The 27932-nt window shown below is 36.1% G+C and overlaps 1 protein-coding gene across 7 annotated transcripts; it reads left to right on the top strand.

Annotated features, from left to right (window-relative positions):
- The first annotated feature begins 546 nt into the window (after nucleotides 1-546).
- LOC131547244 (uncharacterized) lies at nucleotides 547-27888 on the top strand. 7 transcript variants are annotated; one of them, XM_058787677.1, is made up of 26 exons: nucleotides 547-755; nucleotides 4699-4754; nucleotides 5317-5446; nucleotides 5860-6054; nucleotides 9912-10049; nucleotides 10355-10506; nucleotides 11349-11452; nucleotides 11612-11804; nucleotides 12876-13007; nucleotides 13176-13319; nucleotides 14588-14726; nucleotides 14800-14953; nucleotides 15069-15205; nucleotides 15423-15534; nucleotides 15727-15790; nucleotides 16130-16336; nucleotides 16461-16606; nucleotides 16714-16832; nucleotides 22512-22636; nucleotides 23364-23461; nucleotides 24507-24643; nucleotides 25097-25221; nucleotides 25352-25497; nucleotides 26183-26285; nucleotides 26664-26800; nucleotides 27350-27888. In XM_058787677.1, the coding sequence occupies exons 3-26, from the start codon at nucleotides 5317-5319 to the stop codon at nucleotides 27468-27470; spliced, it is 3258 nt and encodes a 1085-aa protein (XP_058643660.1). In that variant the 5' UTR covers nucleotides 547-755; nucleotides 4699-4754; the 3' UTR covers nucleotides 27471-27888. The 7 variants fall into 7 exon arrangements, with proteins under 7 accessions (XP_058643660.1, XP_058643664.1, XP_058643659.1 ...); XM_058787680.1 differs by lacking the exon at nucleotides 547-755 and adding an exon at nucleotides 3467-3852; XM_058787681.1 differs by lacking the exon at nucleotides 4699-4754 and having other exon boundaries at nucleotides 5887-6054.
- The last annotated feature ends 44 nt before the right edge of the window (nucleotides 27889-27932 follow it).

Below are 27932 nucleotides of genomic sequence, written 5' to 3'. Positions count from 1 at the left end.
AGCTAATGCGACAAAAGTCGCCAAGTTTCATCTCATTCCAATCAAGCAAATAAATAAATAAATTAATTAATTAATTAAAATAAAATTTCCAAAAGTAATTTTTTTCTGTCGAATTGTCCGAAGAAACACTAGAGGGTTAAAATTACTGTTGGTCAGAAATGCATGAGGTAAAAAAAACTTTCCTAAATACATGTGCAAATGTAATCCCTAACAAGACTTCTGTCACAAAAAAGTTTTTTTTAAACTATTACCTATTATTAAACTATTATTATCACTATTACCTTTTTTAATCTATTCTTACTCTGAAGTGAAAACAGGCTTCCATACTAATGTTGTTATTCAGAGAATAACTCTTTTTTTGAATATAATGATGTGCAGTTACTGGAGATGGAGATAATATATTGACGAAAAAAAAAATTGGAATGATTTTTAACTTGTTTAAAATTAAAACAAACATGTAAAAAAAAAAAAAAAATGTTTTGTGATTTAATATTTCTTGCATCAGAGGGTTAATAATAAACGAGCGCTGCTGCGCGCATGCGCGCTAAACACCGGAACACGAGAGCACCCAAACGGAAGCTAAAATCCATCGTGGCGCCGGGGAAAAAAAGGTAGTTCGTTAATCGTTACCTCGTGGCTGAGCAAATGGAACGTAGGCTGCACCACTAGAGAAGTTTACGAAATTATGACAACTTCTGCCTCGGAAAGAGCCAACACGTTTAATTTACCTCGGCACCGTGATGTCTACTGACAAGGTAAGAAAAATTTAATTTGTATTTTCACAATGTTACGTTTACAACTTAAGGACATAAAACAGGCGCGTTTGAAACTAGCTTTGAATTTGAAAAAAGTGAAAAACATCAATCAGTCTTTAAAAATTATATATTGGATATCCCGACTCAAATGAAATATAAGTCTTAGCAATGAATCCGTAACGTTACCGTCTACAAATGAAGCCAGCAGTGTTTAAAAATTAACACCTGCCAACCCGTCAAATGCGGGTAAAAATCAGCTGTGGCGGTTAATGTTAACACTGTCAAATCAATAGCCAATTTGGCGGGTTAGTAATTAATTTCTTGGGGAAGTTCATGTAGGCCGAAGCCAAATCTGCGCAGATAGTGTAAGTTGGCTACTGAACTCGGGAGACTCATCGTGATATTAAATACAGCCTAATTGCGCAGCATCTGTGGCTGCGCATATCTAGCTTACTTGAATATATGTGCAGGCCATTGGGGAGCACCGGGACATTCCCGCGGCTGTGGGCCGATCACCAAAGCGAGGGAGACCTCATATTAGGCGCTGTTTTTAAATTGCAGCCCACGCGAAACTGCAAAAAGCAAATACTCCAAAAGTGTAAAGTGGCGCTACCAGCATTAAATTTGGATCTGCTCAATATTGCGCCATGATTTTTCAAAATGTGTTTTTACAGTGTTGCGCATTATAACCAATCACACACGAGTCTGTTGAGCTTATGAATGCTATGGCCAATCAGAGGCGTTCAGATGAGTTTTTTTGTTCACTGCAAGCATAGACATATAAATACTTATTTATATGTCTATGACTGCAAGCGCTCACTGGCTGAATTCAGCTCTCACGTGAATTCTCTCATCATAAACAACAAAGTGCAAATGTACGTATATGATGTAAGAGATTAATTCATAAAACCGTCTATAGACAGCTTTACTGATTATAAGGGGAGTTTTTTTGAGAGTGCTTAAACTCGCGCTAGACTTAAGTCAGTCATAATGTTCTTTGACAGTGTAAATGTTGTTTGCTTGCATTCTCTGTATAATTTATTCGCTGATTTAATAACTATGGAAGGTATAGGTAATAAAATGAATTCATTACCTCATCCGTGAACATCCTCCGTCATAGAGTCATCAAACTTCGCCTTTATTGTTTTGAAAATGCGACCTCTAGTGGCGAAAACTTACATTTTGTACCTTTTAATGCATCAATTAATTAATCTTTGTTATTGTCAGTTAATAAAAATACAACAGTTCATTGCTATTTTGTTGGCTCAGGTATTTTAATAATGTATAGGGGATGGGGGCGTGACGTCACTGCTCTAGCGCCGCGGTGGCTGATGGGAAAAACCGCCATTTTGTGAGGCCACTTGTTGCGACGCGCCGAGGAAGTTGTAATATGAACCTGTTTTAAATAGGATACAGAAATTGAATAAAGTGTAAATCAACATATTAAAGTTATTCAACAAAACATTATTTAGTCAAGAGCAGTGAGGGATTTCTTCTGTCTTTTGTTGTTTGATTAACATTAATGACAGACGGCACACTTTATTAGGCTGCTGTCACAAGACCTGTTTCACGGATCCAATACTTATACATATGCGTTTTCTTTCGCAACTTAAGACAAAACTGACAATGCTTATGAGGATACTCGCCAGGACAACCATTTTGACATTATTTTGTGTGTATTTGGCCACTTAAGCGCAACAAGCTGTGTTTGTTTGTTCGCAGCGCTTTGGATGCGACTGCAGCGCACAGAAAAGCGCCTCTGGAGCGCACGAGTACCGAAAGACTTAAAAAGACGTGCAAATAATACATTTCTGTGACGATGCAACAATGACCGATTAGGCAATTGACAATTCTGTCAGCTGTACCGAAACGCGAGCTAAAGTCTTGTATCGCAGCGTGCAGCAGATGTGAAGAGAAGGTCAAAGAGAGAGGACGCGGTGCAGCTGAATCATTCGCGCTGTTTTCAAATGACTGGTTGTGTGAATTTATTTACTCATCTAACCTACACGCTATATTGAATAAATGTTTTGCAGGAATTTCCCTCATTTTAAAGTCGAAAGCTGCGGGAATATGCGCAATCCCACACCGAAATTCAGAACCTGATTAAGCATAATTGTACTGTACATAGAATTGTGAAACATGACTTTTCCAAAACTTTCTGGCTTTATTTATTTTAACAAAAGTTTGCAGGCCTGGAAATTGCTGTTTTAAAATTCCATGACTTTTCCAGGTTTTTCATGACCGTATATGAACCCTGAATGTGACAATCGGGTGCGGTTATCTAAATCAAAATCAGGCAAAAATATAGGTGCGGGTGTTTGGCCATCTTTTCCAGGTACCGTTTTCTTGCGTCCGTAAGAAGTTTGTCTCTGTGTAGTACATTTTGTTCTTTTAATCGACTTTTCAACATTGTTTTTCATGTGGTTGTTTTAAGTCTCGCCCGATGTGGCCTCACAATATGGCGGCGCCCTCTTGTTTACGTCCCAGAATGCACTGCGCAGTGATGTCGGTTGCCAAGCTCTATTAGTGAATGTTGAAATTAAGATTAAAAACGCTGGATCTGGCGCCCGCGCTCGCAAGTCTCTCAAGCCTCGCTCACTCCGCCAGCGTCTCGTAGTGATCATTTTTATACCCCAGACGCTAAACATTCTTGCAAACTGTCTAAACTGAATTATACACGCAGACATTCATATAAGGAGTTTAATGGCAAATTAGTCATTCAGAGAACAAATTGAACATGAAAATTTTACCAAATTTACTGTGACTGAAATTGTGAAATGGCCTTAAAAATTAGAAAAATAAACTGAAGAATGTTATGTTTTCTAATACATGCACGGATTTCATGTATTCTGACAGTGCTGCACAAACTTGCGGCACTATCTAATCATTAACCAGGGTTCAAAGTGCAAGGAAATCTGCACTGAAACAGTGTTACTGGTCAGTAACATTTTTATTAATTTTTCAAGCCATGGATGTGACAGTGTGATACGTGCGACAAACATCTTCCCAAATTCGTAATGAGAATCATTTATAAATCTGCTGTTGTCAACAAAAAGAAGCACTAAAGACTTCCTGTGGGTTTCGGCCAAAATAAAAGGTGAAAAAGAACTCCAATATTCATAAATGTTAGTATTGTAATTTTACTGTTGTTCTATAAAATAAAATAATAAAACAATAATAACGACAGCTCTATTAATACATTTATTATAACATTCACACAGTGTTCAAATTGGGATCTGTTACATTTTCTAATGTTTTAAAAGAAGTCTTCTGCTCAGCAAGGCTGCATTTATTTGTACAGTAAAAAATACAAAAACAGTAATATTGTGAAATTATTACAATTTTAAATAACTGTTTTGTATGTGTGTATATATATATATATATATATAAGTAAAATGTAGTTTATTCACAGGACCTTTCAGAAATCATTCTAAAATGTTGATTTGCTGTCCAGTTTTCCTTCTTTTTGTCTTTAGCCAATAACATGCTTGATTCAAGAAGGGGTCTCAAAAATGGCTTTTTAAAAATATTTTACTAAAAATTGGCCAAATACATGGGGAAAAATAAGCAAAAAAACATGTTCTGTATTTTGCCAATGGCTGATAGATCCCCCCCCCCCCCCCATATCCACCGCATCCGGCTGCCTCCCAATATCGTGTTCAGAAAGAAAATGTATATGGAACCCATAAATGGAATAAATACAAGATGGGAGGAAAATATGTATTTCAATACTTTCTCTAGCAGTTATATCATTGGGTAATAATACTGTATATAAATTGCGGGTATCAGGGAGCCGCTATTATGCGTTGAAACTGCTTTTGAATGCACGATTGCTTTTTAGTTTCACTTGCACTTTAGAGTTTCATGATTGCATGTACTGTTTATACTATGGAGCGGCAGTACTTACATTTTACAAGATTTGATGTTTGTCATTGGTGCTCAGGATCTGTAAATCATTCGCCATCATCCTCAGTCATCTCTCCTTACTCTGTTTATGTGGTAAGTGAAATTGTATGTACTGTAATGTAACAGGCAATTGTTATCCGTGCCTTTCTGAATACGGACGCTTCAGGCACACCCCCTAACTCCCTCCCCCCGATGTCATCGTCCATCGTGATGTTTCACTGTAGACATCGTCCGATGCCAATTTTGTAGACGTCGCCCAACCCTAATTTGTTAGTTAATAATAAATTACTATTTTAATCTATTTTACCAGATTCCACTGCCAAGCAAAGTTTAAAAAAAAAAAAAAACGCTCGCCATAGGCATGTTAATTCTGACCCAGCAGTCAAGCACAAATTCCAGATTTCATTTTCTACTGTAAGAAAGATGTTCATTCTGTCATTTCAGAACCTAAGCCAACAACCTCCCGCTACTCTAAATTGACCCTTCGCAAAAACCCACCCCCTTAGTTATTGTTGCTATGTCTGACAAACCATGGCACTTTCATGCATCCCTATGAAGAAAACTGCTTTTTTAACCTTTGCAAAAACTTATGTTTTTGATTTATATTTTTAACAGAAAGAATCCTTCTGGTTTATATTGTTGATGTGTGTTTCAGATGGATAAAATATTCATATTACTTCAGAAGTTCAGACTGGATAAATACTACAAAAAATTCATTGATCTTGGGATTGAAGAAGAACTGGATTTTTTTGACAGCGTCAATGATGTGACCTTAAAAAGCATGGGTATGAGTTCTATTCTTAAATAGTTGTTTGGCTTATTTAAATCTGTTCTGTTAATATCTCTTATTTTGATACATTTAATGCATGACATTATACAAGGTGGTTTCAAAAAAGACCATTTTATCTATTAGCAAAAAAGTGCACTATATTGGGACCATGTGAAAGTGTATGTTGAACCATATGGGGTAAATGCCTTGTCAAGTAAAAAATGTATGTATATTTGATTGTAATAAAAGAAAATCAAAAATTATTGGACGTGCATGTCTCCTCTCAAAGATAATCACAGATGGGTTGATTGGCAGTTTCTTAATGGTCAAAAGGGGAGGAGGTCCAACTTACAGTATTGACTGGCATCTTGCCCCGCTCTCCCCTACAAGTTCTCATGAAACTAATCACGTCTGTATTGAATATTACAGGTAACTTTCTTTTTGTTTTGTTAAAAGATTTTTCACAAGCAGAGAGGAACCGGTATGACCATATGGTTGCTTACCTACAAAGAATTGGTAGTGCACCAGTTCCAGAGATGCAAGGAATGCCTGCAATGAAGTCACTTAATTCATTTCATATATCCTACCGATTTCCAAAATTTCCTGGGATACAAGAGATCACTGGTAAATCTTTATAGTACACTCTTCATAAACGGCACTAATATTGTTTCTCATTCTAAAAGACAATTACAGTAATAAGGGCACTGAGAGACGTCAAAACAAGATGCATGTGTTTAGTACATGTATCTAGATTTATTTAGGGTTTGACTTTCGCTATCCAAAGAAATGTTTTGATTCAAAACTTGAGGAACAGTAGGTCTTCAAATGTAATGGTCTCCTTCAACATCTTCAAAATAAAGAGAAAATCTTTTTTACACACAACATAAACTTTTCAAAACAGATCTACCATGAGCTCCAAGATGGTTCACAATTTAAGAGACACTTTTATCAAAAGCAACTTAAAAATGAGGAACATCATAAGAAATTTATCATATAAAAGTCAATAATTTCCATAGTATCACAATGCTAACTTTTAAGAGTAAGCGAAAGTGTAAATTTTAGAGCAAATGTAAAAATACCAAAGGGTAAAGGAAGAGGAATATGTAAAGAGAGCTGATAGAAAAATTACTGTAAACCACCTTTTCATGTTACTGCTTTTGTAACGTAACCGTTTTATAAGGGTTTATAAAATAAACACAAACATCTAGGTTACGACTGACCATGGTTTCCTGAGAATGGGAACAAGATGAGGTGTCTGGAGTTATGCTATGGGGAATGCCTGCAGAAATGTGATTCGCTGACTGCTTTTTGGAGCCACTCCCAGAGCCCAATTTCTCTAATTGCAATAGAAGGTATCTTAGCTTTGATGCTGTAACCAGGGCTTAAAGTTCTCCGGCACCGTTTTTTGCTGCGTTTGACTGCTGGAAAAAAAAAAAAAGAAAAAATACTGGTTGATATCACTGTCGAGTCCATGAGTTCGCCTACCAATGGTATGAGAGGAGCACAGCTTTCACTCTCAACCACACTAACATTACTAGCCAATCAGAATTAGGCAGCAAGTCGCAGCCCTGATGAATGGAGAAGCGGGACAAAAAGCTGCGAGGCGCGATGGTCAAAGTCCATTCTAGCGCATATTTACATGGAAAAACGAATTAAAAAGCAGCGGAGCTTTGTAAACAGCTCAGAGTAATCATGTAATCTCCATAAGAACGATATGATTGCCAGAACAAATTTACCGGGCTTTTTGAAAAGGTCCTGTTCACATATGATCTAATGGTAATTTTTCCAGAAATTTACGAGTAAAGACTGTATGTGTGAAAGGGGCTAAACTCTTCCTCTGTATATGCTGTGAGAATTGCTTAAAGTTCATCTGGGAAAACAATGTGTATTATCTCACTAGATTTGTAACGTAAATCATTTATAAGCCTTTGCCAACACAGGAGAATACGTCAACCTATGTCTAAATGCCATGTTGTACATCTGCATGTGACCAAATATTAAAATTTATTGGATTAAAACATTGTTTAATCATGCTGTAAAGCGAAACATCACCAGGCTGTTGCGCCCTCTGCAGGTATTTGTTATAATACATAATTTACTTAAATTGGTTATGTTCATATTATGTATAGACATATTACATTATGTATTTTAACTGTGTTGTTCAATAAAACCATGTAATTACTTGGTTTTGATATTTTATTTGAGTCATTACCATGAGGCAATTATTATTGCCTCATCGTTAGTTTATATATAAATAATCATACTACAGCCTGGTTTTCACTTAGGTCTGTTTGTGTTAATAAAAATATCAGATCACTCAGTTGTCAAAATAATCAGTAGATTACTTGATTACCAAAATAATCATTAGTTACAGCCCTAGATTAGTTAAAATATTTCAAAATAAAACTATTTTTACTTTTTGTAATTAAAAGACAAATATTTTGTCATGTAAAATTTCTTAGTATTGTACATTTTCGTAAAATTTGTAAAATTTCTCGTTCTAGTGAACCAAGTGTCTGTATTTTGTCTCATCTCGTGATCTAAGTATATTGTCACACCCCTATTGTTGATAAGCGGTGATATAGCTCATAATTTTCCAAGTGTATGATATAGCTTTCATTCTTCAGGTCAACCATATATTCATGAAAAAAATCAGTTTCAATAAGGAAAGCAATAATTTTGCCATAGTATCCTTTCAGATGTTTAAGTTGCATGCTTTGCATGTGCTGGCCCCTCCCCCTGCCCCCGGGAAAAAGTTCAGGCTCAGCATTTTTTTTTTGCTTTAACCCCTGTGTAACGCAAGGGAAGCCCTGGCCTTTACAACCTTCCGCCCTCCCTTGCAGGGCAGGTAAAAATGGCTGCCTATTTCTCTGAATGTGTGTTCCTGCTGTGTGTTCAATACTCACTGCTGTGTGTGTGTGTGCACTTGGATGGGTGAAATGCAGAGCACAAATTCCAAATATGGGACTCCATACTTGGCTACACGTCACATCACTTTCACTTAACTCATATTCAGGGAAGGATGGGAAATGAAGCAAGGTATTTTTTGTAAAATAAAGAATATAAATAGTTCGGTAAGATATCTTGGGAAAATAGATGCAATAGAAAGTGAAGTGTGGCCAAGTATGGTGACCCAAACTCTGAATTCGTGCTCTGCATTTAACCCATCCAAGTGCGCACACACCGTAGCGAACACACACCCGGAGCAGTGGGCAGCCAATGCTACAGCGACTGGGGAGTAGTTGGGGGTTCAGTGCCTTGCTCAAGGGTCTCACCTCAGTCGTGGTATTGAAGGTGGAGAGAGCACTAGTTATTCACTCCCCCCACTGACAATTCCTAACGGACCTGAGACTCGAACCCGCGACCTTCGGATTACAAGTCCGACTCTCTATCCATTAGGCCAAGACTGCCCCAGAAATGTCAGCTCCCCACTGCTGAATACCCATTTGGTGATGGACACTAATAAGTGTGAGTCGCAACTCACACAAACAACCACAAATGATTTCTCACATGAACGGGTCATGTTTAACCTGTGTGTGGCACTGGCCAATACATCAAGCATTTCCCCGAATGCAGGGCTGATGGGAGGAGATGATTCAGTAGAATCATCCATTTCCCCAACCGCTTCTGGTTCCTCAGAACTGGAAGACATCAGCAACATGCTTTCTGCTGGATCAGAGGAACCTGCAGAGCATGCCTCCGGATTAAGGCCCGGGTATACTTCACTTTCCGCGTTCCGTTCAGTCTCGCGCACAGCCGTGTCCGCACAGCTTTCAAAGTATACTGAACCGCAGATAAGTGCAGACGGACGAGCTCGACACGTGCAGTACCCACCTACATGACTTGCGCTCTGTCTCCATTCACCTTGCGCATGTGCTGTTGTACGCGCACCATCAAAAAAATTGCCTTCACGCGGACGGCCGAAGTATACTTTGGCCTTTAAGCAGATTGCTTGAACTGGCTTAAGGAGACCTGGAACTGGTCACCACCTCCTAAGCAAGTTTAAACTGTGAACCCTGTAGTGTAGCCAGCACTCTGCCTCAGCATTCGCAGGGCCTGACAAATGTGAATGCAGTCATGATCTTGTCACAGTATGCACATCCCGCTCCCTCGAGAGCTGCACACGCGTGTTCCAGTCCGAGACATCACGCAGAGTTTGTGTGTCCTCAGGTCTTTTGCAGGTGCCCTTTTACACTCACGGGGCTGTGCTCATGATGTCATAGACTACTGCCAACGGAACTGGCGTGTTAGGTACACATGTTCAGACATTGATGAAGCTGAAGGCATTCCCTATAGCATCAACTCCAGATGCTGCTTCGTAGATCCACTTTGCAAGGGAACAATTTAATAATTTTATGTGACCGGTATGTGTGTATAGAGTATTTTACAATAGCTTTAAACCTAGTTTAGCCAATCATAATTAAGGACCAGAACTATCAGTTTTACAATTATTACTTTTTTGTCCCATTACCATTGTACAGGTATAGATCCCTCACAAAATACAGTGGAGGACCTGATGCTGCGAATCTGCCATGAAAACAAGGTTGACAGAAACATGTCTGTATGCCTTTACACTGCTGATGGTATGCCTTTGACCGATGACCCCTTTTTCAACACATGTAGGTGTTCGAATGTTTTTGAAGATCATTTTCAAACATTGTTTTATTTCAAATGTAGAGACCATTGTTTCCAACGCCAAATGTGATGTCTTGGTTAAAAGTCTATAAGCAGCTACAGAAAATCACGTAATGATTACTCATTGTATTCAGTACAAATGTGAAAAACACTAGCAATAATCGATGCAGAAATCCAGATCAAAGAGTTCAAACGTTTTCTTGATGCTTTGACTTTCTTGCAAATATCAATTCTGCATCATGTTCACTAATTTAATTTCTCTTCATCCTTTAAATCTTTATTATTAAAGGGTCTTTGAATGATAGACACATTGCGAGTGGGAGTGAACTGTATGCCATATTTACACCAAGGGAAAATTTAACAGAGTTACCACCGACACAAAGACAGGCCAACTTCAGAAATGAAGGACCAAGTGTCATCCGCTGTCACATAATGTTACAGGTACTGCTACTGATGCATGGATCACCTTAATCAAAAATCGAAAATCTATTGATTCACCAAAACAAACCCATAAATTTAACAATTAGAATGTAATGTCAGTGTCAAGTGTAGAAAGACACTTTTTGTTTTTGCTTTTTCCATTAACGGTGTAATACATCAAAAGTAAACAGAAGAATCTACCTATTACATTGTCATTTAACATGATACTGAATCAAATTCTAACCCAAAAGATAAATCCTTTATATTTGTACAAATATATTTGCCACTTCTCCAATCACCTTAGGAGGATGGTGCTCATCCATGACTGTCATTTCATCCATGTGACTCATTTTTAAATGTGTTAATCTTACTTATCCTGTCTTACAACCATCCGTAATCTTCTCTATATGTGCCCCTGGACCACAAAACCAGTCATAAGTCACACGGGTATATTTGTAGCAATAGCCAGCAGTACATTGTATGGGTCAGAATTTATAATTTTTTCTTTTATGGCAAAAATCATTAGGATATTAAGTAAAGATCATGTTCCATGAAGATATTTTGTAAATTTCCTACCATAAATATATCAAAACGTAATTTTTGATTAGTAATATGCGTTGCTAAGAACTTCATTTGGACAACTTTAAAGGCAATTTTCTCAATATTTTTATTTTTATTATTTTTTTGCACCCTCAGATTCCAGATTTTCAAATATTGTCCGATCCTAACAAACCATACATCAATGGAAAGCTTTCGGATTATGTATCAATCTCAATTTCAAAAAAATTACCCTTATGGCTGGTTTTGTGGTCCATGGTCACATCAGCATCAGTCATCTTGTTTTTCATATATTTGTTCAATAGGGAGACTTTGAAATCAAAGTCGACCTCGAAAGTGATACACTGAGAGATGTGACACTACGGCTTTCTCTCGAAAGTAGTATACCAGCACCAGTTCTTCACATCAGGTCACTGATGATCATATCATTGAGATTGCATAATTATATATATGTTCATGCTAATTATTTTTTTTTACTTCTGATTTACTATATTGTTTAAAATATCAAAAGTCTTTCAGTATTGTGTTTTCCAAGATTAAATTTGTCTTATATGGGTTTTTTCCACAGAGGCGAAGAGTATAATCATGTTGACAAACTAAGTGAGCTTGGAATCACAGAGGATTCAGTTCTACAGTTCTTTCTGTCAACGTTTGATAATGAGAAACCAAGTCCAAGTCTTTTGTTCCAAAAAGATGTCAAACCCTCAGTGAAGCAAACAGAGAAAGGCCTAAGTGTTTTTCTGTCAACGCTCTATGCCATTGTATGTTAAAAAAAACTGTTATTTTCTATTTTGTCAAGGTTTGATGCTTGATCTAGGACCTGGGTCACCTACAATGGGTGAATCCAAGTTGCAGACCAATCACAAATGCAACTTCATCCACAAAGGTGTATTCAAAAGGCTCCAAAAATCACAAGATAGCAGTTTACAAGCACAGTCCAACAGAGAAAAAAATCAGTCCAGATCTAATAGAACACACACACACACACACACACACACACACACACACACAGATGTCTGGTTTGCTATCCTTGTGGGGACTCTCCATATGCGTAATGCTTTTTCTACTGTACAGATCGTATATTCTGTTGCCCTACACCAACCCTACACCTAAACCTACCCCTTACAGGATACTTTCTGCATTTTTATATTTTCAAAAAACTTCATTCTGTGTGATTTATTAGATTGTTTACCCATGGAGACCTCAATTTAGGTGACACGAGTACCCATGAGTCTGTGTGTATTAAGGTTTAAGTCCCCACCTGAATAGAAAAACAGGTGTGTACACACACACACACACACACACACAAAATGTTGGTATGTGGTTTACAATGACTCTCCATAGGCGTAATGGTTTCTATACTGTACAAACTGTATTTTCTATCCCCTTACTCTACCCCTAAACCTACCCATTAAAGAAAACTTTCTGCATTTTTATATATATATTGTGCTGCAGTTTAGCTCAAACCTTTAAAAAATAAATAAATAAAAATAAACAACTGTGGCCAATCTTGTTAGTGTTATTTATATAGTAGAAGCTACATTATAGCTTTTGCTCACTAGAAAGGCCGTTTCATTCTTTAAATTATTGGTTGATTTTTAATGTCGTTAGAGACATTCACCCTGATAAGATGATCATCTGTATCTATGGACACATTGTTACTCAAACCATGAGAATAGTGGAGCCAACTGATCCACAACTTATGTAATTACCAATAATGGTTTCTTGACAGCAGGTTTGAGGCCAGCAGATGCAAAATTCAGATAAAACATACTGCTTTATTTTTCAGTGCAACTATTGGTAAAATTCTGTATTTTGTCTTAATTCTTTAGAAACGTAGACACTGTGGAGATGAATTTAAGAAAGTGGTTGCATATATTAGGAGACTGAGTGGATGCAATGCTTTGGCTCAAAGTTTACTTCAGATGATCTGTGGGAACTTGCATGTAACTAGAAACCAAAAGGTAGGTTATTGTATAATATAAAGCATGCAAATAATTCACAGAACGGGGTTGAGTTTTACACAATGTTAATTCAATGTTTGATATACAGTGAATTATCATTGCAATATCTATTAAATATTTAAGTCAAGTCATAAATCTGAAAATAAAGCCTTTATATTTTCGTTTCAGATTGCTGTTGTTGAGGGTCTTTACTTTCTTTTCCGAGAGTTGTTACCAGGTCTTAATGAAAGATCAGGCCCAAAGGTCATTGAAGATGGTGATGTTTTTGAATATGCAAATATTTGCTGGGTTTACTTGATTACTCGAGGACAGGTATGTTTGCAGTTTTTTTTATTTTATTTTTTTTTCTCCTTGACACAGCACTGCATAAATCAGATCAGAAGCTGCTCAGGGAATATTTTTCATTCCAGTAGCATGAAGTACATGTACTGCAGCCTGTTTCCCAATAACCAGACTGTAATGTGCATCTTAAATGACCACATGAACTTCATACATTTAATAACTTTTGATAACATTTGTGACTAATATTAAATAAAGCAAAAAGACACCACAGACAGTAACACTACAGACAAATCAGCCTAAATCCAGACTTTTCTAAAATAGAGGCTGCCATCATGATGATTTCAAGATCAGGGGACATTTTGGAAATATTAATATATGTATTTATCAAAATTTTGATTAAAATATATCAGATCTGCAAGTTATTAACATAAGACCACAGACACGAATAAAGTGCGACTCATGAAATTGTCAGAAATTTTGCTACCTTTAAGAAAATAAGAATGAATGTACTCCCCATGCACCCCTCAGATCGACGGTTAAGGCTAGAAGGGATACGTATGGCACTACTGGGCATGTGCACATCAATACAGCGTAATTCTTGTCACACTGTACAACAATAATTACTATTTTTTTCATTATTGTAAGGGGTAGGTGTAGACATTAATAAAACACAATCTAATAGGTTGAAAATTAATTTCATTGTCCATTTCCGGTCGGAGCTGTATTCCTTCTAGCCACAACCCAGATCAACCAGCACCCGCAGTGACATTTACACACAGGAAGTAGTCCAAATAGAATTCTCCCTTTTCTTAAAGGGGCGACATCCATTGTTGTAACACCACAGACATTAATTTTTTCTTAAATATAACAAAATATGTATTTTTTAAAACAATTTAATACAATTGTGCATGTTAAATAAAATCTATATTCACAATATAACCACTTTATTTGTGTTAAAATGTTATATTGTTGCAATTACATTCCATGATACCTCTCTAAGGTATGGCGGGAACATCCATATTTTGTTACTAATGCAATCTCTAAAACTCAATTAAATATGTATTTTAAAACAAAAGATTTATCCATTAACAGTGCACAAAATGTGTTTACCCTACAGAATACAAACATGCAAACATTTTATGATTTATTGGTATTTAAAGTTTATTTAAACTGTTGTAAAGTAGAGGGACACCACTTGCCACCAAAAATGTAGAATGACCCAGATACTAGATTTGCAGTGATGGTAGCAGTCATTAAAAATTTGCTGATTGAAAACATTTTTTCTTTTTTCAATTCAGAATGAGAGTACTGCTCTGGAGATCTATGCTACAATTTCCTTGAAAGCTTATCCTACTGGTCAGCGACTGTTTGAGCCAGTGAGAGTACCAGGGACACCAGAAGTATTTGACAGGTCATACATACTGGAAAAAATCACAGGTAAAACCTGGATGTTTGTTATACCATCATCTCAATTCATCACCACATCCGTAATGTGAGGTTTTTATTTTAGATGGTGTAAAAATTCCGAACTGTGAGGAGGTGAATCTACTGGAGTCATCGATTCAAAGAGCTAAAGATATCGAGAAAATTTTGCTTAGTCTTCCGGCATCGTTTGATAGGTTTCCATTGTGGATCTTTTATAACAGCACCCCACAAGGTTGCAAGTATGTCATATTTAGGAGTCTTAAAACTATAATTTGATTAAATATAATTTTTAAATAATATCATATTGGATATGTAAAACAATATTACATTTTTATACAAAATGCCTTTTTAAAGCTTTCAGATTGAACAGAAGAAAACATTTTCAGACATGTTTGAGGATGTCAAACAGTACAATCACTTGATGGTCACACCACCCCTACAACTGGCAAATATGGGAACTGAGGGTCCTCTGCTGGTGTATCTCAGTGAAGGTTCAATTTCTATATTGTTTGAATGCTAATAGCTAGACTGTTTAATCAATTGATTATACTGTAAATATACAAGATAAACAACATAAATAGGATATTTGCATATAAGTTTCGCTTGCGAAGTGTTAAAATTCTAATACGATTTTTTTTCCCTGTTTATATTTAGCAAAATATATCAGTGTTGTCGTTTATTCTGATCTAACATTGTTTATCTATATAGATAATCTAGGTGTTTACTTGAACAAAGTCAAGGGTGACCCCTTCAAGATTTGGGTTTACGACTGTCTGTCTGGAAGCGAGACCACACAAAATGTGAATGATCTGGCTAAAATGTAAGTATATCTTTTCCCCATAAATAACAGACAGGGGCTATATAATTATAGTAAACATTTAAGTTTTCCTATTGTTTAAACATTTATTAATAGGGTATTTTACTGCCAATTTTACCAATGGACCCTTTCACAAGACTGATGACGTGTTTAACGATCATCAGCATTCTCCTTTTTCCAATTTTACCCATTCAGACTCAATGATACCAGAACTGACAACACTGTTGAAGTCAGTAAAACCCCCAAAGAGGCAATTGTGGTAAGTATTAGAGAAGTTTTTGTAATGTTTGCTACACTTTCAAATTCAAAACTGTGCCAGGACACAGCAGTTTGGTACATGCTTACTTTTTGAGGAAAGTCATAGTGCTTCACAATGCTTCTTTTCCCATAGCCAGTTCACATAAAAGGTGTTAAAGACTGTTAATAGACTTATTTAATCAGATATGAAATCATTATTTTTGTGTGTTCACTTAAAAGCATGAAGTGTTGAATCATTTCAAAGCTATATGGTTTCATAAAGTAATCATACAACATCCATATATAACTTAGAGAGTGCATAATTTACATTGACAAACAAAGCTACTAATTCTCTTATCAGGTGCTCTTTGATTCAAGTTCTTCAATGATGGAAGAATGTTATGACACTGACAGTCAGATGAAGCGCATCGATGCCGTCAAGCAAATCTTTGACAGCTTTTCAAACCGAAGCATGTCATATGATTTTCAGCATGTCATCTGCCTTGTGATGTTTAACGACAAAGTTAAAACTCTTCTTAAATTCACAGAAAATTTGGAAACCTTCAAGGTATTTTTGTCCTGATTATTACACCATTATCTCAATTAAAGGAAAAAAAAAAAAGTTTATGATAAATGCCATTTGTATACTTTTTGAATCAATAATGTATTGCATATTCTTTTTTTACATGTAGGAGCAAGTGCATGCTATTGAAGCATCTGGGTACACTAGATTATATGATGCACTTGTTCGTGGTATCTCAGAGCTTGACAGTATCAACAAAAGTTTTCCAGCTTGCAGATGTCGCATCTTGTGTTTGACAGATGGCAACGATTTCAGGTGTGTGTCTTTGTGTATCTGTTCCTGTACTACTTGAATTGATGGTCTTAAAATGTTACTACACTAACTAAAATGATTATGGATAACATGTATTGTCTAATCTACAGTTCCATGAGTAATCCAGCCACCATTGCCAGAAAATTGATGGCCAGCAATATTGTGGTCGATGCAGTTATTGTTGGCACGGCAGATAACACTGTTTTACATGGAATCAGCTATGTAACAGGTTTGTGTGTGTATACAAAATTAACTCAAAATATTTGAATTATTGTATGTTTTTTTTAATATGGGTGTATTTTATAAATATGTTTGGTCACACTATTATCAGACCTATAAAGCAAGTTATAAAGTTTTTTCCATAAATGTTAAGTAAATATTTCAGTATTTCTGTAAATAACAGAATAAAATTTGTTTATTTGTTTCTGCATTTTTTAACATCCTGGTACATAAAACCAGTCTGACCCAATAGTGTGACTGTATTAGTACACAATTCTCAGAGTAGCACTGTAGCTATGGTCTGGAATCTACTAAATCAACAATCAAGACGCCATAATGCACAGACTAATAATACAGATAAACAATAAATGCACAATACATAAACAAATGACCTAAAATTTAGAGAAATAAAGTACAGCAAAATCCCAGATCCGTAAATTAAGAAAAAAAAAAAAAGTATTTATTTTAACATGGCTATAAAAATGTATGCAAACTAAAATTTTACTTTACATTTTTCCCAATATTATATTGCAAATTTTTATAACGTTGAGTTTTAGGCACCATGCTACCCATTTGGTACAATAATGCCAGAGTTGAGATGTTTCCACTGGACTCAGATTAGGCAAAGTATTCTGTAACGAGCTTGCGACTGTAGTAGGTGCAGTAGAATCCATGTGCAGACGTTTATTGATAATCAAACACCAAACGGACAAATCCAAACTTGGGTAATGCAGAGGTTGATAACATGAGACAGTCCAACAGCAAACAAATCTAAAACATCATTCCAAATCCAGAAAAGGCAAGGTAAATCATTAACGGAAGGCAATCCAATGGTAATGATTTGCTATGAGGGAGTGCAACAGCATGGTTTACTGTATATAAAAAAGAAACAGGAAGCGAATGGTGGATGAGGAGCTGGAAGATGACTCCCTATGGTGATTGGGGGAACGAGTCCTGAGCTGAGATGTTACATTTTGGGTGTTATAGAGGTGGACAGTAGTGAAGTATTTTTTTTTTTACTTTAGTAAAGTAAATTTTAAAAGTATCTGTACTTTATCAGTGCGTTTTTCTTTGGAAAACTTTTTCACTGCATTCCAAAGCATAATGCCATACTTTTTACTGAACTACATTTCATGAATGAAAGTTGTTTTTTTTGCCTTTAATACTTAAGAACATTAAAAATGTAGTACTTTCTTGTACTCAAGTAAAACTTTTAATTACTTTTACTTGAGTAAAATAAAGTGTACTAGATTTCTAATGTAATTAAGTAGTAAATGATATTTAATATGATACATAGTGCAGTAAAAAGTACAATATTATGCTTTGGAATGTTGAGAAGTAAAAGTTTTCTGAAAAAAACACTGATAAAGTACAGATACTTTTTAAATAAATAAAAATATAAATGTACTTTTAAAGCAGAGTAAAAATACTTCACTACTGTCCACCTCTGTAGGGCCTCCTTGCACTAGCCAAATCTGAGTTTAAACTGCTGTAGTTAAAAACTCAAAGGAGTATGCACTTGTTGATGGGGCTGGGACGATACGCTAATCTGCCGATTCAATAACGATACTTGTGTGCCGATTCAATATATATTGCAATAGAGTATTGCGATTATATAACTACTAATTTGATATTACAATGTTATTTTTGTTTGCTTATTAAAGGGGTGGTTTACTGCTTTTTTTCTTTGCTTGATTGCGTTTATGGGGTGCAATATAACATGTCTTCATGTTTCGTTTGTTAAAAAAAGCCTTATTTTTCATATATTTCACCTTTATTGTAAGCCGCTTTCTCCTCTGTCATTTGAACGGCTGGTTGACTTCCTGATTCTCTGAAACCACTCCCTCAGAAACAGGCAATAGGCTCAGATTGGTTAGTTGGGCCGGTGTGTTGTGATTGGCTAAACGGCGTACTGCACGTTGTCCGGAAACTTCATGCCCATTACCTTCACGGGCGACAGTTGCATGTGCTCCGGTCAAATGTAAATAATGGTGTCAATATTGCCGTATCAGTTTGAGCCAGAATCAGACTCAGAAAGCGGTAATGAAGAGAGTCAAGCAGAACTTCCGCAAGCACTGCTCTTACAAACGTTTCTGAATGGAAGTTTGCTGTTGTGATTACATATAATTTTTTGAAGTTTGTACACGTTTGTCTTATACACACAAAATAGCATCGAACTAACTGGCTACTAAAACCAAACAGCGTTGGCTTGTGTTTACGTTCTTGATCAAATTGAAAAATTACATCATAAAGTATACATGGAAAATACATTTACAAAATTAGTACATAATTACAAATTCGGGTCCAACATGTTTGTCATAGACACACGAAATAGCATTTAACTAACTGGCTACTAAAGCCAGCGTTGGCATTTGTTTACGTCCTTGATGAAACTAAAACATTACGTCTGAAATTATACATGCAAATACATTTAAAATGATGAAATCTTACTTACAGGTTGTGGCCCAACAACTGCTGCCTCTGGTTTTAAAGTTGGAACTGCTCCATGTTTTAGTAATAGTTTCTGTGTGAATCCGGCATTGAACTCGTGTAGATTCTGGAAGCTGTCTTCCGTAAAATGCGCAGCACAGAGAGCTAAATTAGGATTGTAATTGTCAGGAACATAATCAAACATAAATTTTAACCATTGCTGACGAACTACAGCGTCCGTAGGAAGCCCGAACACAGAAGACCTGACAGCTGGGTGAAAATAACACCGTTTCGACGGCATGTCTACAACTCTCCACTATAACTCTTCCTCTTCGACAAAGCCGCAGAACATGGCCTTGCCCCCTCTTTTGCATGTTCCGGAGGGAGGGGTTGATGCAAATTTATGGGTTTTTTACGTATGCAACCCGGGAAGTATCTCGTTGTAGACCCATATGAGTCGTTTTTGTAGGCATTAAACTTCCTGATTTTTAAAACGCTCATTGTATGACATCAAAGCACCGCGAGAGCTACAAAGAACAGACGGCTCCCGCTGATCTTTATAGTAGGCTTGTTTGAGATGCGCCTCGCCTGAAATGTAGGCGGCTGCAGTGAGGGGAGGAGTGAAATAAGTGCAGTCAAGATGGACAGTTCTGCCCTCTCGAAGTGGAACAGATACCTACGAGATCAAAGGCAGATATCGCGTTATTCTCACTCATATGCTATGCTGCTGATAAACACGATATAATTTCAGTTCTGTTGCTTTTATATGAATGGAAATATAATGAACAAGACACTCAAAGTGCTTGCTATTTAATTCCATATGAAAGGCATATCCATTTTTAGTTTAATTTAATGTATTTTAGATTTTTATAGAAAATATGACAATCACATCTCACACAGAGATCGCACTGTCATAGTGTTTGGGAATATTCATGCACAATTTAAATGCATAATAGCATGAAATCAGATTAAAAAAATAAAACATTTTAGAAGAGAACGCAGCATCACGGTTGTCTGAACCAATGAGCATTAAGCTGTGTCTTCAGTCAGTCGTTTCCCATCATGCTTTTGATCAGCGCAGTCGGTGGACTGCTCAATCCGACACAGCCGGATTGCTTTTTGGCACACGTCAGCTTGACATCAGAGCAAGGCGGACGTAACTCGGACACTTTTCTAACCGGCATACATCTTATGGTGATCACCGGTGATTGGTTCTGCGCAGATTTTGCTCATCTCAAACAAGCCTAATGACGGCTCCGTGTGCTTTCAATTCGCTCTCGCGGTACTTTGATGTCATACACTGATCGTCTGCGCGGTGCTGCTCCAAGTCGAACATACCTGTACATTTCACACAGGGGCGTGTTTAGTGTTTTGGGGGCCCTCAGCAAGTGTTCCCGGAGGGGCCCCCCTCGGTGGATTTTGCGATCGATTCTGGGGTAGGGATGGGTATCGCTTACATTCTATCGATACTGATACGATACTTATCAATACAGTTATCCATACTATCTATAATTTGGTGCAAAAATAAATGTAAAAAGATGTTGAAAATTTCAAGTTATTTTATTACAGCAATTTACAAATGCCTCCAAGCAAACAGAAAAAGGCACATAAAGCACATTTTTAAAATAAAAAGGCCCTTTAAAGAGCGAGAGAGAGAAATTTCCTCAGCATACCATAGCACAACATATTTGAACATCGTGCATAGGAGCACAACAGAATGAAATGGAGAATTCTGGCGTCTCTAGCTATTTTTATTAAAGAAAATAAAAATATTGACTTTCTCAGGGAGCAGGCGTGATTTCTCCTAACAGAGAGTGTTATGTTTTAGAGGGACTTTTTTTTTTTTTTTTTTTAAATATGTAATTAAATGTTTGATCATTCTGTGTATTTTTGTTTTTACAATGGGGCAATTGTTGAGATTGCACACTAGAGAGCGCACGAGTGCTGAATAGTTTAAATACTGGCCAAACTTAAAGAAATGCAAATTATGAACTTTAGTGATGATGCATGTAAACTGACAATTCCTGTGTGAATCGTGCAGTGTGCAGCTCGTTTATAGTGCAGACGCGATGTGGTGACATGATGCCATTTGCGCATTTTGAGAGGGAAAGAAAGAGAGCTCGCGGAGAACTCATGCTGTTTGTAAAATTACGCCTCTCAGAAAGTTTTCAAATTATTTTATAAGTTATTTAATAAAGAAATATAAATTGTACCTCACCTTCAGCATTATAATTATTTTACCCGCACCGGACAGAGATTGAGACGGTGCTGCTGCATGTCGTGCCAAACCTCTGACGGCAGACAGCTTGAGATCGGTTTATGAGAACAGCTTCTAATTCGCCATTATCACAGAAGTACGGAGATAAAACAACGCACGTATTGATAACAGTATTGTTTGCCCTCAAGCTTATCGGTAGTCCGGTATTGACCCAATTACGCACCATGTCCAAAAAAATGCCAGTTCTCGATTCCCATCGGAAGAAATTGTGTTCCGCGGGGCCCCACGTGGGTTGCGTGGTGCCTAAACATGCTACTGATTTCACCCTCTGTTGGAATTAAAAAGCGCTAACTTCTCCCCACCACTTCTTAGGAAAAGTAAAGTAATTAAATATAAATCGATTCTGAGGTAAACCAATAGATTTTTAAATCGTTTTAAAGTGCCCCTATTATGGATTTTTGAAAATTACGTTTCATGAAGTGTGTAACACAGCTCTAAGTGAATGAAAACATCCTGCAAAGTTTTGAAAGTGCACCGTGTATAAAGTTATTGTCTCTCAAAAGAAAGAGTTGACTCTGAATCATGGAAACGAGTCATTTTTAAAACGAATCCCTAGCCGTTTCATGTTGACATCAAAACATTAGCATATTGCCAGCCCACTTGTTGGTCTTTTCGCTTTGGTCTGAATGAAAATGCGAATTCATTCTTTGCCACTAGGCACCGCTTTTGGAGCAGTAAAAATAGCGGCTTCCACGGTAACGCTGTACACAAAGCAGCACTGCGCTCAGAAACACTGCTTTACAGGCGAGATGAAAAGACAATGAAAGTGTTTTTTGACCTTGCATGCATGTCAACCTGTTGTTGGGGACTCCCAAAACCAAAATATGAACTTTTCATTACCCATAATAGGGGCACTTCAAAAAGAATCGCAATAGTTAGGTGAATCGATTTTTTTTTTTATTTTTTTTTTTCTCCCACCCCTACTTGATGACATCCATTTTTAGTTGACATATCATTTGTGGCTTTCTCTGTTGATTCTAGGTGGATATTGCTTTAAACCTGAGAATGCAAAAGCTGCCCTAAGGCTATTTGAGATGGAAACTGTTTTGTCCATGGAGCTGAGGGCAGAGAGAACAAGAGTACCTGTTTCTTCCATAAAAACAGAGGTATGAAATGAAAGCCATTGCCTACCTTACATTACAGATAATGGATATACCTATATTTTTAAATGAAAGTCTCTCTCTTTACATAACCTCCCCTAGTGAAAAATAAATATACTAAAACGTATTTGAAATAAATTTATTTCATGCTAAGTATACTACTAATAAATTGACATATTTATGTACTTAATAAAAATACACTGCAACTGTACTTTACTAAACTGGTATATTTAAAGTCTGCTAAATTGGAACTACTTTTGTACTTAATGCACTTCAGTTGTGCGGAAGTAATGCTGAAGTCCAACTAAATATGAACTGAAATATATTTGATTGTGCTAAAGTGGAACTATTGCAAGTATACTTCAGGTACACTTTAAATATCTTCCTTTTAAAAACCTTTATTATTCAAAGATCATATAATCCTCATCAATAGTGACATTAAAACACATTTTAGGCTTAATATCAAGAAATGTGCATTGTGCACAAGTACTCCAAATAAAGTTTAATTATTATTTTTACATCAGTAAGTCTTAAGCGATATGTAAATATGTTGATATATTTGAACTATACTTGGTGTGAAATCAATGTATTTTAGATGGATTACTTTTTTACTAGGGTCTGTATACATGTATGTGATAAAAACAAGGATTTCTGCAAATAACTGCAGATATTGTGGAAAATGTCTATCAACAGCAAGATTAGAATTTTTTTCTCTTTTATTTGTTATCAATAGGAAGACTTGACCAAACTTTTTGCTACCCATGGCTATGATGAAAGACCAGAAATGAAGATTCCCGCTCAAATCACGGAGAAAGCAGCCAGGACAGAGAAGTATTATTGACTGTCCACAAATTCAGACTACAAGTCCACTATTTATTTTTTTATTTATTTTTTTAAATAACACATGAACAAGAGTTTATGGCTCTATCCACTTATGTCAAGTCGTGACGCATCAAATACTGTTTCCAGGTCCAAGCCTTTACTCCTTTTCATGCAGGCCTACTGTTCATGTATAGCTAAGCTTTTAAAAGTTACAGTGTGCATTTGAGATCTAAAATAGAGTTTGGACCTAGAAACTATGATGCATGATGTCAGACTTGACAAATGGCCATCACAGTTGTTTATATCTAGAGCCATATTGCTCATCTTTGGTATCTCCTCTGTAGACATTGAGTAAAACAGCCCTATATTTAACGAAGCAAAACACCTGAACTGAAAGTGATGTGACCTGTTTTCAAAGTAGTGGAAGTTTTTTGTGCAAAATTACTATGATTACAATGATGACAATTGTTATAATTTAAAAACCCATATGTGACCCTGGATCACAAAACCAGTCTTAAGTCGCTGGGGTATATTTGTAGCAATAGCCAAAAATACATTGTATGGGTCAAAATTATCGATTTTTCTTTTATGCCAAAAATCATTAGGATATTAAGTAAAGATCATGTTCCATGAAGATATTTTGGAAATTTCTTACCATAAATATATCAAAACTTCATTTTTGGTTAGTAATATGCATTGCTAAGAGCTTCATTTGGACAAATTTAAAGGCGATTTTCTCAATATTTAGATTTTTTTGCACCCTCAGATTCCAGATTTTCAAATAGTTGTATTTCGGCCAAATATTGTCCGATCCTAACAAACCATACATCAATGTAAAGCTTATTTATTCAGCTTTCAGATAATGTATAAATCTCAATTTTGAAAAAAAAAATTTACACTTAAGATTGGTTTTGTGGTCCAGGGTCACACATGGTTCTTTTCTTTAAAAAATTATATTAAATATTCCCAAAGTACACACTCTAAACAAGTTATAGGGAATATCATGGTAGCCTCTGTATACGACACACTAATATACAATTAATTTCCTTATTAGTGTACTAAAAAAGAAGATAAGAGAATGCAAGTCAGGCCGCTTCATGGAGAAAGATAAACGGATCATAGAAGAGCTGAAAAGTCTTCACTGTGATCCCCATCCATTTTGTTTTGTTTATCCCTCAGAAACCGACTTCAGTAAGTATGATTAAATCTGCTTTTAAGTTTGTGGTCAAAATAAGACAATTCATGCCGTTTCTCCTGCTGTTAGATTTTCATGCATGAAGTGCATCAGTAATTGTGAATAATTTGATCAACATCTTTACAAAACTAATGTTTTACTAAAAACCTAATGTTTTTGATACCTGACTAATTGTAAGGCAGTTAATCTTTACTATACAGTATGTAGTCTAAAATGTACATTATCTAACCACCTTACACTTCCTGTTTATGGGTAGAGGCTTCTTGTATTGATCGCATAAACAGCCATAATCCTCAAAAACCTGGTAACGCATTAATTGGTTTGAGTATCTGCCACTTAATCTTCGGATATAGTGTCAGTTGCTTCCTCTAATTAAATTATGTATTCAAAGTTACACATCCAAGTAAAATGTACAATAAAGTTGTTGTCATGCATTTAAATTTTTTCAGCATTTTGGAAGATTGTCATGAAAGGACCACCTGAAACCCCCTATGAGAATGGAACCTTTGAGCTGTATTGTCAGTTTGGTCGTGATTATCCAGTGAAACCACCTGCTGTTCGGTTCTATACTCCTGTATCCTTTAGCTCTGGTAGTATCACAGTAATTTTCAGAAACTGATTTCTGTTTTTGATTAATATATTAAGACTAGGGTGCAGAACACCTTAACATTTTGTACTCTATAAAATTCTTAACTGCAATATAGATTTACCATTGCAACATCAACAGTGTGGGAAGGATTTGCCACAACATCTTTGATCGAAACTACTCCGCTGATGTTACTATGAGAGAGATCTTGGACGCTGTATATGGACTTCTGATACTCCCAGAAGCAGGAGATCCACTGGACAGGTAGCCTCTTATTCTTCATTTGTATTGTTATTTCATTACCATTTTAAATATTTAAAAGTTTTTTTTATTATTATTCAATGGACTTAACAAATCTAATATAATCAGAACAGAGATTAAAGCCCATTTAAGTTGTAAAATGCATTACATTTATTTATTTATTTAGTGCTGATCCGATTCTAAATAATATAATAAACTTAAAGGTGCTGTATGTAAGTTTTTGACTCTACTAAAGCATAAAAATACCGTAATATGTTTGGAAATATTTAAGAAACATGCTAAGTTAACATACTTGTTTATCTGAAAAACAATGCTACAGTCAGTTATTCTCCTTTGAAAATGTGCATTCCGGGCCAGAATGTCGGTCTCTGTTTTGGTTTGTGAAACCCGCCCACTGCCAGTTTACCCATTTGTATTTTGGCACCCCGGGTTGCCAGTTGGTGGGAAACACAGCGTATTTCATGTCATTCATCGTCATGTGCGATCATTCCGGTTGGTGTCTTAGACTTGACGCACACGCAGATTGCCAGATTTGAGGAGGAAAAAAAACCCTCTCCAATATTTAGAATTTGGGCTGCAATACCTAGTTCAACAGCTAGGTGTCAATTCTACATACAGCACCTTTAAGGAGACAATAAATAATGAATGAATACATGTAATTTTTGTCCTCTGTCTATGGTATCTTCAGCATATTAGCAGAGGAATTCCTGACTAGCAAAGAAATCTATGAGCAGGCAGCTAAAGATAACACTGCAGTAAATGCATGTCAGTCCATGGAATCCATTGAAAAGGTAAATTCTTTTTCATTCAGTTATTACCAACAAACGTAGCCCAGATTTTTTTTGTCAAAGAGGAATCATGTTTATGAATTTAAGCACGCTTAATTTCTTTACTGGATAATCATACATTTTTAAATGTCTTAAGCACAAATAAAAATATATATTTTTGAAGTCTGTGAAAATATGATTAGAGTATAGAAAGGTACTTGAGCAGCTCCCTTCTCAGTATTTCAACAGGTTAAAATTATACATATTTAATAATGTAGCAATCTGAGCTCTGTACACTTGTAAATTCAATTGTGAATAATTCCTATATGTACATGTTTCTTAGGATATTAATCCTGTTTTATGTTTATTGTATTGTTTTTTGCATTTCAATCTGATTTTCAGCAATACATAGGTGAGAGCAATGTTCAAGTGCCTCCTCATCTGGTATGTCCCTTGTCAGGGAAGATATTCGTTGATCCAGTCAAGACCAAAGGTGGATGTGTGTATGAGCGAAGAGCCATTGAGGAATATCTTAAGACGTAAGTTTTAGTGGATTAGTCTCTGAAAAAGTACATTTGCATTATATTGATATTTATTTATAAGAGTGGTTTACAATTTATTTGTGTGCTAGTGCATTTAGAGGTCTGAGTTAGGTGCTCAGAGAGGAATTGTCTTGTGTTTCTTACTGTTCACGAGGAGTTGCACCATTGAGGTACAGAAAACATCTGCGAAAGTGAGTTTACACCTTGAGGAAATGTTATGGTATATCAAGGTGCCTTTGACCCACTTTTTAAATGAAACTAAGATTTGCCAAAGATGGTGATGATGAATATGAATAACAGGGTTCCTTACTAGACTGAGGCCCACAGACAAGCTATTTTCATAATCCATGATATTATCAAAGCAACATTATATGGTAATGAAATGTTATTAAAAAGGATGTTGTCTTGCATGCTCAGATAGGAGGTGTCTGATCTACCTGTGGTGGTTATCAAAGGATGTCTCTCGTTTGATTGTTGTCTTCTATATTGAGGAGGTGTATAGTAGAAAGATAATAACAATGTTTTTTTTTCATTTTATTTTTGCAGGAACAATAATGATCCAGTAACAGGGAAGCCACTGAGTTGCACAGATCTTACTCCAGATAAGAACATGAAAAAGTCTGTTGTGGAGTATCGTACATCCCAGATAGTGGAAACCGATCCCTAAATAAAGTAGATACTGTTTTGCAGTGATTCAGCTACACTATAATAATCGCACAATACCTTCTTTATCTATCATGTTCATTCTCTTTTGATTGGGGGACACAGCTCTTTTTACATTTCACATGTGTAAATTCCACTGCATATTATGTTGTTCAGTTTATCTTCACTTATCTAATTTAGAATTTTGAAGTTGTACGAGAGGTTATAATGCAAGCTTGTTTCTGCCACAAAATAAAAAAAAAAAAAACTTTGATTCAGTCTTTTAATTACAAAGAAATATACTTAATTTCCAGTTTCTTTTAAGAAAATTAAAAATAGACATTAAAAATGTGTCCGCTGTAAGAAAAACTAAGAAAACTTATGTATGAGGCGAAGAGTTGCTGTTATATTTCACCAAAGTTATTTAGGTTTAAAGTGTGTTAAATGGTCTTGGTTGCTGTATGTTTATGTATTCTAAGGTTCCAAA

This window comes from Onychostoma macrolepis, chromosome 09, assembly GCF_012432095.1.
Source record: "Onychostoma macrolepis isolate SWU-2019 chromosome 09, ASM1243209v1, whole genome shotgun sequence".
In the NCBI taxonomy this organism is placed as follows: Eukaryota; Metazoa; Chordata; class Actinopteri; order Cypriniformes; family Cyprinidae; genus Onychostoma; species Onychostoma macrolepis.
This window is presented reverse-complemented; position numbering and strand designations above follow the sequence as displayed.